Source organism: Sebastes fasciatus, chromosome 14 (assembly GCF_043250625.1).
Source record: "Sebastes fasciatus isolate fSebFas1 chromosome 14, fSebFas1.pri, whole genome shotgun sequence".
Lineage (NCBI taxonomy): Eukaryota > Metazoa > Chordata > Actinopteri > Perciformes > Sebastidae > Sebastes > Sebastes fasciatus.
The window spans coordinates 13,498,310-13,511,134 of record NC_133808.1 but is presented as its reverse complement, the minus strand read 5'-3'; the positions used below and the strand labels follow the sequence as shown (position 1 = coordinate 13,511,134).

Below are 12,825 nucleotides of genomic sequence, written 5' to 3'. Positions count from 1 at the left end.
AAAGAAAGAGGGATTTGTTTCGCTATCAGCATCCCATCATCCCACACCTCGCCCTCAGTCACTTTGTTCACCTCGCCAGGGTGTGTGTTTTTTTATGTGCGTGATTGTGTGTGTGGTAGTTTATGCCTCTCAAATGAGGTGTGAAGTGATGGGATAAAAAGCAGACACCAGTTGGCAGAGCTGTGTGGGAAGGGCTGGTGTTTTATTGCTCTTTCACAAGCGTTCCTCTATAGTCTGTTTCTTATTCATCCTAATTTATTGTGTACACTCAGAGTCGCTCTTTGTTTTAATGCCATTCGTTCCTACTTCCATGTGTGATTTAGTCTTTAGTCTGTTTTTATTTCCTCCTGACACACACCTCTGTGTCTGTCTGTCTTTTAGTCCCTCTAATTTACTTATCTGACTGTGGGATGTTTGATGGATTTCAACCCACCATAGCAGACCTTTGTGGTGGCAGTTTCTGTTAAAACAAAACACAAACCAACGTAACAACTTGTCTTTCAGTGAATTTAATAAAAAGGCATACATTAATAACTAAAACATCTGCAGATGGACTCACGAGCACAGCCACCTGTTGTGGACTGTGGCAAGTGAGCCCCGAATACAAAGAGTAGTCAGTATTTATACATTTAAAGCATAACACGAAGATAAGTGCAAAGAAGAAAAGAAGAGAAGGATAGAAAGTGTATCAATGCGTCAGCACACAGCAGACAACAAAGCATCACAAGACATAACAAGTATTTCAGCAATCTGTTGTTTGCAGTTACAGAGAACTAAAATGTCAGGTCACTGTCCCATGGTGACGAAGTTGAACATGTGAGGCCCTGAGATTATCTAAAGGTACAGTGTTAAACTGCAGATATGAAAATTGCCATTACACCTTAAATGTATGTTATAAAAGGAAGTGACTACTATCCTTTTAACCATGAAAGGATATCCATAAAAAACATTCAAATTCCAGTACTGTAAAATTTTGATAAACTCAAAATTAAGTTAACTTCTAAAAAGCTCAACTTCCAACAACATCAGCGACTGGTGTCTGGAGCATGTTTCACTGCTGTGAGCTCACGGCCTGATCGCACCCAGATCCGTCCTAACCCCGTCATATTAACACACACACACACGGTTTACACACATCTGTTATTACATATTTAATGGTTAAAGTGATAAACTTAATTACTACTCTTAATATTAGGTCTGCAGCTAACCATTATTTTTTATATCAATTTATGTGGCAATTATTTTTCTCTTAATAATTAATCATTTGGTCCATGAAATGTCAGAAAATAGTGAAAAATTCAAATCCAAATCCGTAAAATTACCAATTTATTACAACGTAAGACAGAGAAAAGCAACAAATCTTCAAAATTGAGAAGCTGGAACTTTATTTGTTGAGTTTTTCCTTTTCCAAATTGAAGACAGGGGTTGTCATATACAGACTGTAAAGCCCTCTGAGACAAATTAGCTTTTTTGTGGCTGTATACAGTAACTGAAATTGACTTGACTCAAAACTCATGGAGATTATTGGCCTACCCTCTGCCGGCCTCATTTCCTTCTCATTCCCCTGTGACTTCAGTATATTCGACTGCTGATTGATGGCTCGTCGTATCCCATCATGAAGCTCACGAGACAAGAGGCTGAAGGTATGACGTGAGCCGACTGTGACAGAAAGAAAAACATAGGGAGCTACAGTTACAGAGGAAAGCCAGAGGGCACGTGTCTCCTGAGCTTCATAATCTGGTAAAGTCATGACCGGTCATCAAAGACAAAGAGGAACTGGGACCTAAACAGACACGTGGGTATCATCTGAGCAGGAAGTGGGGGTGCTGAAGGTGATGCAGCACCCCCTGTTTTTTTTCCTGTAGGCCTAACGTTTAAAATGCAATGGAAATTTAAAAACTCTATTGTTAAAATATTTTTTAAAACATCTCATATGAACCTCAGCGGGGTGAATGTGCATCGGTAGATCCTCGCTCGTCTCCTGTATGAAATGGCTCTCTGTCCTGCATTATTATAAACTATAGTAACCTGGTTATGAGTCATCCATACACTGCCTAACTCCCACTTCCTCTCCTCGCAGTTCTCATGCATTAGCTCTGTGTTGTAAGGGTTTTCCCCAGCCATGGCAGGTCTCAGGAACTGCTAATGCTTAAAAAATATATACATTATTCAGGTTAAACAACTGGTAAATAAAAATGGCCTGTTGCTAAATTGACTTGTGTATTTAAAATCATGAGTTTTACTGCCTTCCGGTGGACACAGGTAGGAACTGCATCATTGAATTTGACTTTAATAGGAATAATACAATTATCAATACTGATTATATTCTGTAGACGCATCAATAAGACATTTCTATGTTCATAATAGTATCTGTGTATCTTTGTTATAAAACAATATAAATCCCTGCATCATGTAATGTACTAATGTGCTGTGTAAGTATGTTAACTTGACTGCATTGATGCTAACTTGATGAATTTAATAGTGCAGTTCTACACAGTGACCACTAGAGGGCAGTGAACACTTGTGATTTTAAATACACAGATCAACATCTCCTAGCATCAACACAGAGGAAGACTCAGGAACTGATAATGCTTAAAATATATAAATGATTCAGGTTAAGCAACTGGTAAATACTTCTAAAGAATACAATCAGTATTGGTGACTGTATTATTCCTTGCTTGACAAATTCAATGATGCAGTTCCTACCTGTGACCATTGGAGGGCATTAAAACATGTTATTTAAATACACAAGTCAAGTTGTTTGACCATAAGCAATAATAACATGATAAAAGCCACGATATTTTGTGTTATTATTTAATGTTATACAGTTTTTTTTAGGGATTCTTTTTTACACATATAGGAAAAGAGGCACAACATCCCAATAATGTTTTCCTTTGTATTACCCACATTATGTTAACAAGAAGATTCAATGGATTAACAATAAATCACTGCTTTTGAAGGACTAGTGTGTAACAATTAGGGGGATCTATTGGCAGAAATGGAATATAATATTAATATGTTTTCTTTAGTGTATAATCACCTGAAAATAAGAATCGTTGTGTTTTCCGTTACCTTAGAATGAGCCTTTTATAACTATATAGGGAGTGGGTCCTCTTCACAGAGTCCGCTATGTTGCACTGCCATGTCTCCACAGTAAAACCAAAACACTTTTAGCTTTTCCTACTTGGGCCGGAGATAACATACTCACTAACGTTACAAGTTAAAATCACGAGTGTTCACTGCCCTCTAGTGGGCACTGTGGAGAACTGCAATATTAACTTCATCAAATTAGCATCAACGCAGCCAAGTTAACATATTTACACTTCTGGGAAATGTACACTTTCTTAGCACATTACATGTTGCAGGGTTTTATATTGTTTTTTAACAAAGTATACATTAGAAATACAGATACTATTATGAACATATAAATGTCTTGTTGACACCTCTGAAGAATATAATCAGTATCTATAACTGTATTATTCCTAAAGTCTGCAATGGCACTAACAGATTCTGTGATGCAGTTCCTACCTGTGACCACTGGAGGGCATTAAAACTTGGGATTTTTTCACCTTTAATGAATCCAAGACATGTCTGTTTGAAGAGCCCTCAACTTCCTCTGACACAGGTTCAGAAGTTTACTGCACTATGCTGTTAAAGAATGCTTTATCTTTTTAATTTTTCTTAACCAGTCTTGTGGTTTCTACGATATGTTCATCCACTCCCTGCTGCATCACAACTCTTATTTAACTTATTTATTTTTCTTTTGTTTGGTGACAGATGACAATTTATGCTCCCCCACCCCCAGTGCTGTTTTGTCATCTCTCTCGCCACATAGTCTGTGGCTGGCTGATTTGTAGGCTTACATGTGGTCGCTCTCCGTCCAGCAGAGACAGGAAGAGAAAGAATACAGGCAGAGAAAAAGGAGGTACAGAAGAGATGCAAAGGGATGTGAGAGCACTCGAGTGTTTGGAGAGAGGAGGGGAGGAAATGCTGGGCGGAAGTAGTGTGAGCAGATAAGAATGGGGAGTATGGAGGTATGAAGGACGTGAGGCTGTGGAAGACTGGTAATTAAAGCGTGGGGAGGACTGGAGAGAGATTTAGCTCAGGAGAGGATAGAGGAGAAGGGAAATGATGAACACCCAGAGTGCTAATGGAACAATACAGTATACTGCTTTATGAAACGGGTCTGGTCAGTTTGAGATAATCAAGGATTCAAAATAGTTATTACGATGAGTTGATGAGGTCGACGTCTAAAGTGTTATACTTTTACACTCAGTTGTCACTTAATTAGGTACACTCGTACAATCTGTTGCAATTCAATACAACAGCTCAGCCATAAATTCTACCTTTACAAAGATAATATTGTTCAGTTTTGATTGACTCTGGCAGAGTGGTATTCATTTAACTACATTTTTATTATTGGTGTTGTAGTTTGCATTTGTGTTGAACTGGACTACATTATATTGAGAGGTATTTCTGATGTTTTCCCAACCCCATTTACAAACATGAGGAGAGAAGAATCTAAGAAACACATTTCAGTATAATCTCAATAATAAACATATAGTTGAATTACCATCCCTCGGAAGGTTTTAACAAAAACTGAACATTAAACAACAGCTTTGTAGAGGTAGAAAATGTGGCCTGGTCGCTGGTTGATATTGTCATGATCCCTCACTGGCTTCCCATCCAATAGCACACTGGAGCCATTCAAAAGTCCTGTCATCAGGGGCTAAACCCAAGACACCAGAAGTGCACGCCCCCTGACCACGGTTAGGGTTACGGTGCTCGCCAGAGGGGGAAAGTCAGCAACAGCTGAATCTTTTTCAGATTAATCTTTTTCCGCTTGCCGTTTCGCCTCGCTGTAATTGCGTTTTTCGGACGCTTTGTGCACTATTTTCATAGCTACATCTTGGATGCGTGCTTACGATCTGGCACCCGGTTGCTACACTTGTATCGAGGTTGACGCCCAGAAATGTCCCGAACACAGGGAAATAGGAAAATACAGGCAGAGGGCAGCGTCACTGCAGATACAGACACCGCCCCCACTTCCAGTGTGTCATAAATAATGATTGAAAGGGATTATTTACCTATGAGTCTTTTTAGGAAAACCCTACTCATTCTGCCTTTAATGTGGGAATCAAAGTTACGCATGAGGGACCCATTATGTGCCTGCGATGGTATATCTGTGAGAAAGCAGGACTAGCCAAACTTTTCCCTGCTGCACCTTTATTTTTGAGTGTTTACAGTCAATGCAGCATATGTTGGTGTTGCAAGAACACACACACACATACACACACACACACACACACACGCACGCACACAAGTATGCACTTAAAACATATCCCCGTTATCAGCTATGAAAGGAGACTGGTATTTATCAGCTCTCTGTTTAAGCCATGCAGAAAGATAAAGACCAGTGCACATAGTGTACCATACAAGTGCTCTAGACAAGGATATCTTATGCCCTTACATGCTTACACACACATACGTATCCACACACACACACATGCACAGTTTATTTCAGCAATAAACCACTTCTGAATTACGACACTCCATTCCAGCTCGCTCCACTCCTCCCCTCTGTCACTGTGTTTTACGTCTCCCTCTGTGTGAATTATAGCAAAATTATTACTTTGACAGAACCATTTGTCTTCAGGAAATTAGTCGCCTTGATTAATTTCCTTTTTATGAGGATGAATGATTTATAACTCTAAGTGTGTATTGATAGAGTTCACCTCACTTCATGTGCCTGAGGAGCTTTTTTCCACCATAACAATAGAGCACATAGCGAAGGAAACAGGTGGCAGTTTATTTCCAGATCCGAACTTTAAATTACATCTATAATCTTGACAAGAATGTGAAAATGATTTATTCTGATTATGTAGTTTGCATGCACACACTGTTTTATCTCAGTTTAATAACTCTGTAGTATTGTAGGCTTCTTCATACTGCAGTGAATCAGTACAGTTTATGATGGTATTCCTGCCTTTTGAAATATGTTTCTTTCAGTTGGGTACCAACATTAGAAGTTAGATCATGCTTTAACATAACTTATATCTTGAATATCGCAGGGTAGTCAGTATGGTGGTGATGCCATCGCCATAGTGGGCAAGATATATTGCGGTTATCATATCACGACTGACTAAACAGTCCAGTCCTCAACAGTATTCATCTGTAAATGTAAAAATTCACAGCACACACTGAGTACCACTCGTTATTCATGCGAGGTTTGAGTTGTTTTGACAGGACAGTTGTCGGTCTGTTGTCTTCTCTACAGGCAACAGCTGCAGGCTCGAGATTGAAGACAAAACACACACCTCCTGTTTCAAAAAGCCACCCATAGACAAAGCTGTGACTACCACACACACACGCACACAGGCTGCATGTACGAGTGCACACACATCTAGCTCTGAGTTCAACTGAGGCTTTATCTCTCACTATCTGCATCTGATTTGTCTGTGAGCTTGTTTGAATTGTTGTCTGACATTGTTTAGGCTCCCTGCAGTTTTATTAATTCCTTCGAGACCCATGGTTCTAGCTACATATAACAGTTTCTGTCTGGGGACAAACATCACTGTGTTTGCTGGTTCTCACAGGAACACTGTCAGGCCCCTAAACCGCAGAGGTCATCACTTACTGACCCCCTGAACTCCCAGACCATGCAAACACGCCCAATTCCCATGGTATCCTCGACCCTCAGCCCTTGTAAAAGCGATGTCGTCATATTTTTCTGTTTCCACCCCTCCAACCCTCGCATGCTTTCTGTCCCTTGAGCCTCTGTGGTCATGTCCAGTCCCTCAGAGATGTAAATGGCACACACAACACTGAGATGTACCGTATGTTTGTGTATTTAAGGCACCTGTCCGACCTGATCTTTTAGTTGAAGCTCCTTGCCCTCACGTACTCATTCTCCTTGTCAACATCCAGCAGCGATTCTAGTGAAGTAGGTGAAGAGAGGAGACATACTTTACTACCGAGTCTGCAGACACAAATCTATTTATTAGGAGATATTTAAAAATGAGGTATGGTCTGGAGAACGGAAACATATTTCCACCACAGCCAGACTCACATTTTCCCTCCTTTCTATCTGCATCCCTGTCTTCTCTCTTTCGTCACTCTGAGTATCATAATCAAATTGTTATATTTAGCTTGCAGATTAGGGGTCTGTCTGCACTTTCAAACAGTCAGCAATCAAAATGCTCTTTAAACAGCCCTTTACTCTGCCTTTCAAGCTTGCTTTGCCAATGTGAGTTGTTTTTTATTAAGGTGATATTTGACAGCAGAGTCTGGCTTTATCTACATTAACTTAATCTCTTCACTGCTCTGTCTGGCATGTCTTGGAATAACGTGTGTGTGTTTTGGGGGTCTTAGAGTTTCTTTTAGTTGTGTGTAAGAAAAAGAAGGAAAAGATATTTCAGCACGCAGGGTTTAAAGTGTATCCACGTTGATTCTAAGACAAAAAAAAATGATATCTAAAAACAAGAATATATGAAGTATTATGTGTGTAAGAATCTCTCGTTGCATCTGCTCATTTTATTCCTAAATTTGAAAATAATTAAAAGGAGTTCACTGATGTAAAACTGTTTTCTTGAGGTGTTTCTGTATGTTCACATGTATGTTTTTAGTTATATTGCTTCTTTGGCTTCGATCAGCTGTTCTCAGACAGTGGACATTTGTAAGTACACTGTTCGACCACTGGATGGGTGTAGAGAGCGTGGCGTGCTGAAGGAGAGGATTTCACCAGAAAAGGAAAAGGGTGTTATGTCTCCCCCCCTGTGGTACAATCAGAAAATACAAGCAAAATGTGGGAAATATGTGTAATTGATAGAGAATGGTTTGTCATACTTCTTGTTGCATTGTTGTGATGCTTTGGTTGCGTTGATAACACTATTTTCAAATCTTCTCTTCTCTATTTTTAACAGGTACGTTTACTTTTTTTTGTTTCCCCATATATTACCAATGTTAGCCTGGCTTTTGTTAAACTCCCAACACTCATGACATCATTGATAAATAGAAATCAATAGATAATTGATTCAGATGAATTACACTCCAAACTCTAAGCCAATGTTCAGCAGCTGACAGTTTATTTGGGGTATTGCATCCTTGACCGGAAGTTGATCAACAATAACTTTTTCTACCTCTCCACTCTCAGGGTCACCCCGGACTTGTTGGTGCTCAGGGCCCCCAGGGGCCTTCAGGGAGACCAGGTGATCATGGCATCGAAGGACCAAAGGGGCAGAAAGGTGACCTCGGCCGTGGTGGCTTCATGGGTCCTAAAGGAAATGTGGTAAAATATCCTTCTCTTTTTAATCTAATTGTTAAAAATCTCAACACTTTTGTTTGTCCTCTTGTTTAATGTGTGATTCTTGTCGCTCCGCAGGGAATGACCGGCGTTCCCGGGTTTTCTGGAAGCGATGGCATTCCTGTAAGTCTACCCAGAAGTCTGTATGAATGGGAGAGAAGATCACTGTATTGATTCTGCCTGTGATGTGTTCTGACTGCTCTGTTGTGGTCTGACGTTCGCTCTGCAGGGCCACCCAGGACAAGCTGGGTCCAGGGGGAAGCCAGGGGCAGACGGCTGTAACGGGACACATGGAGATTCAGGGATTCCGGGGCAACCTGGCTATAATGGCGCACCTGGTTTTCCTGTAAGTGCACCTCCAAACCTGGATAGTGAGTTATAAAATACATAGAGTTTGATTTCGTGTAAGTTACCATTACTGACTGTCTTTTTGTTTTCACCCCTCAGGGACAATCAGGTTGGAAGGGCCAGAAGGGAGACACTCTGAAGCTGAGTGTGTACATGGAGCGCTTCAGGGTGAGGAAGATGTTCTGAAGAACTCCTGGTTTCATAAAATTCCATAAGCGACTTGATATTGCTGTAACAAAGTCATATAGATCTCATTAACCTTGTGAATCTCTGACCACCACAGGGAGATCCAGGCACACCAGGGGTCAACGGAATATATGTAAGACACATTATTCAAATTATTTGTTCATGTGTTCTGATCATAGAGGCATGAACAGATAATGGTTGTTACATATGGTATTGTCAATATCTAAATTTATATTGTTGCAATCTTTCTCATTTACCGCCTTTATTTGATTTTTGTCAGGGGCCTCCAGGAAAACCAGGATGGCAGGGTAAGAGAGGCTTCCCAGGACCAAAGGTAAGTGTGTGTTTGAGTGAAATCTTGATTTTAGTTTGTGACGCTCCATTTTTTTATGACGCAAAGTGCTTATTAGGATCCTGTTTGTGTCTTCTTCTAGGGTCCCCCAGGGCCTCCAGGTCCCCGTGGACCGAAGGTAAGTTAACAATAATATATATTTAATAGGGCTATCAAAGTTAACGCGATAATAACACATTCACGCAAATTTGCTTCAATGCCACTAATATCTATAAGGCATTAATGCACCTTGCGTAAAGATCCTGGCATCATATGAAACTAGAAAACCTCAGGAATCCATTGGTGCCAACCATGTCATACTAGCTTGTTGCGAATGAGGTTAAATAACGCTCCAAACTTACGCTAAATTTTGGTGAGGAAAAAATAGCATGGCCATTTTCAAAGGGGTCCTTTGACCTCTGACCTCAAGATATGTGACTGAAAATGGGTTCTATGGGTACCCACGAGTCTCCCCTTTACAGACATGACCACTTTATGATAATCACATGCCGTTTTGGGCAAGTCATAGTCAAGTCAGCACACTGACACACTGACAGCTGTTGTTACTTGTTGGGCTGCAGTTTGCCATTTTATGATTTGAGCATATTTTTTTATGCTAAATGTAGTACCTGCGAGGGTTTCTGGACAATTGATTTCCAATAATAAATATATACATACATTTGCATAAAGCCGCATATTTGCCTACTCCCGTGTTGATAAGAGTATTAAATACTTGACAAATCTCCCTTTAAGGTACATTTTGAACAGATCAAAAATGTGTGATTGATATGCGTTTAATCGCGATTAACTATGGACCATCATGCAATTAATCGCTATTAAATATTTTAATCTATTGACAGCCCTAATACTTAATGTAATATAATAGAAATGTGTTGTATAAGTACTGCATGGCATGTTATCAAACATGAACTTGAATTTATGAATGCAGCTGTTTTTTGTTTGTTCTGTGCAGGGCTCTATGAACAAAGTGCTGAAGGGGCTCAGAGGAGACCAAGTGAGTGACCATGTTTGTCAAATTCATTGCTAATATTTATGAGTCAAGTCTACTTGCATTGCTGTAAAGCAAATGCACCAAAAATGGCTTGCTGTTGCTGCACGGAAAATCCTGAATTCATTTAGGTCACGAGTCATGGGATCCACTTCAGTTTGAGCTCTACATGTGTACTTTCCCACGCAATGATTTGCTGTGGTGGAATGAAACTAAGTATTGTAAAGACAAGTACAAGTCCAGTTTTGAGATACTTTTACTTTACTTATTAGTATTTTAATGCTCCTTCTACTCCACTATATGTCAGAGGAAAATGTTCAACAACATTTATCTGACAGCTAGAGTCTTTTTCAGATTAAGATTTTAAGATTAAGATTTGGTAAAATGATAAATGATAAACTCATAAAATACGATACAATCTTAAAGATAAAATCAGGGATTTAAAACCATTACAAAAAACAGTCTCTAGTTGGAGCCCCTTATCACAGATTTCTGAGTTGTTAGCAGTTACACTAAAGAGAGATTTTTTTTTTCCTCTCCTTTTAATTATCTCACAACCTCTCAGATTTATCTTGTGACCCTTTGGAGGGGGCTTGACCCCTAGCTTGGGAACCATTGGACTAAACTACTTAGCTGTAAATAAAATGGTTAAAAGTCGCTCCGCCTCGACCAGCTACAGCAGTAAAGTGCTGCTTACACATTCTAGCATCAGTATTAAAAATATAATAATGTCACATATTGTAATATGTCGGTGACAGCAGTAATACTGCTAATTGATACTTTTAAGCATATTTTGCTGCTGTACTTTTACCTATGTTGGATTTTGATTGCAGGACATTTACTTGTAATTGAGTGTTTTGAAACTGTGGTTCTTTTACTTAAGTAAAGGGTTTGATAACTGGAGGATGATTTGTTTCTCTGAGCTGGCTGATTTTCTTTCCACTACAGGGGGACATCGGACCGCCAGGGCCACAAGGAAACTCTACTCGTCAGCAAATTAAGCCCCCCTTTGGACCCTCGGTGTGTACATGTTCAACATGTTGTCGTTGTTGTAATGTTTAAAGACGGTCTCTAAAATCTGAAATATAAATATGAGTGGTGTTACAGACACTGACACATGCACCAATAATATTGTCTACTGTCATTATTTTAGGGTCCTCGTGGAGAGAAAGGTCTGAAAGGAGAAATTGGAGAACCGGTATGTGACCACTCATGAATACACATGTATATGTACATAGACATATAATAACATTAACACCTCAGCATGCCGATTCCTCCGCTCATCTTTTGTTTTGTTTGGTTTATTTCAGGCTGACAACAGAGGAGAAACTGGTGTGATGGGATTCCCTGGATCACGGGTAAGCACAGGCATATTTCAGCCACAAACTGTCCTCTATCTGTGAGTTAAATTCACATCATGTGATGTTAATGCCGTTCTAGGGTTTTCCTGGTGCAGATGGGCGTCTCGGACAAAGGGTATGTCTGTGTGAAAAACGAGAGATGTTGCATCATTACTGTATTGCCAAATTAAATGTCATTTTATAACATTATGATGACAACTCTCTTTCAGGGGGATTACGGCGAAATAGGACCAAAAGGCAGAGATGGTTATAAGGTGAGAATGCACTTGATCGTGATCCCTGATCCCTGATTATGCATCTGTGCACCCAGACACTGGAACAAAACCTGAACGGGCTATTCAGCATACGGTTTTATATAGTCAATGATTCTGGGGACATGACATAATTAACATGCTGTTATGCGACTTCACTCCTCAAACAATGATCAACACTATTTTGCTCACACTATTTAGCTGATTTTTAAAATCTTATTTGAACCTTGTGAGTGTTAATCCAGCCACAAGGATCAGAATTTTAAAGGAAAACGAGAGACACAGAGCACAACAACAAGATAAATGTCACAGTCATTTCCAAGCCATGTGTGCACATCCAGCATGTGATCTCATTCATTGAAATGACAAGTGAAACTGCAGCCACTGAATACTGAAAGACTGACATTAAGTTTGTGCTTCAGGGAGTCAGGGGTGACCCAGGAGAACTGATTTCAGGATCAGGATCCATATGGCCCGGGTCCACATCAGGTAAGTTGATTAATACCTGAGAAGCAGTCAAATAATCAGCCAATGCAAAATACCCACTGCCTGACACGTACTGACATGCACTCTGTGAAAAAAGTTGCTGACATGAAGTGAAACTGTGGGGAAATTAGTGACATCATTGAACTTTAACCGACCGCACAAACTTGTCGGAGCAAAATGTGAAGTGTACAAGGTGTGGTTTGCCTAGACAGACATACCCAAAATAAACCAAGAATAGCTCCACAACTACCAGGTCTATATGTATGATCTTGGTCTCTATGGATAGGTAAGACCTCAGATAATTCATCCCCAGTGTCAGTAACATTGTGACTGTTTTTTTAAATTGTGATGAACCAAAGGAAAAACTACATTTTTATCACCATTATAGCAATGCTGCCATGCACAGAGATACCACTGAATTAATTCAGCAACACCTTGACTACAACTGTGCCAAAGCAGATATAAATAACACAAAGCACATAGATTCTACAAAGGTTTTAGTGAGGATAGGACCAGGCGGACTCTCCATTTGGCCACTATGATACCCAAAG

The 12,825-nt window shown here is 39.9% G+C and overlaps 1 protein-coding gene across 5 annotated transcripts in view; it reads left to right on the top strand.

The window, feature by feature from the left end:
* Nucleotides 1–12,825, top strand: part of col4a2 (collagen, type IV, alpha 2) — a 71,868-nt gene that overhangs the window by 43,018 nt on the left and 16,025 nt on the right. For all 5 annotated transcript variants that reach the window (XM_074659045.1, XM_074659048.1, XM_074659046.1 and 2 more), the window contains 14 exons: nucleotides 8,153–8,287; nucleotides 8,381–8,425; nucleotides 8,532–8,648; nucleotides 8,750–8,818; nucleotides 8,934–8,969; nucleotides 9,117–9,170; nucleotides 9,271–9,306; nucleotides 10,141–10,182; nucleotides 11,125–11,196; nucleotides 11,330–11,374; nucleotides 11,487–11,534; nucleotides 11,617–11,652; nucleotides 11,747–11,791; nucleotides 12,211–12,277. In XM_074659045.1, the coding sequence (XP_074515146.1) occupies nucleotides 8,153–8,287; nucleotides 8,381–8,425; nucleotides 8,532–8,648; nucleotides 8,750–8,818; nucleotides 8,934–8,969; nucleotides 9,117–9,170; nucleotides 9,271–9,306; nucleotides 10,141–10,182; nucleotides 11,125–11,196; nucleotides 11,330–11,374; nucleotides 11,487–11,534; nucleotides 11,617–11,652; nucleotides 11,747–11,791; nucleotides 12,211–12,277 (847 nt within the window). The remainder of the gene's footprint in view (nucleotides 1–8,152; nucleotides 8,288–8,380; nucleotides 8,426–8,531; nucleotides 8,649–8,749; nucleotides 8,819–8,933; nucleotides 8,970–9,116; nucleotides 9,171–9,270; nucleotides 9,307–10,140; nucleotides 10,183–11,124; nucleotides 11,197–11,329; nucleotides 11,375–11,486; nucleotides 11,535–11,616; nucleotides 11,653–11,746; nucleotides 11,792–12,210; nucleotides 12,278–12,825) is intronic.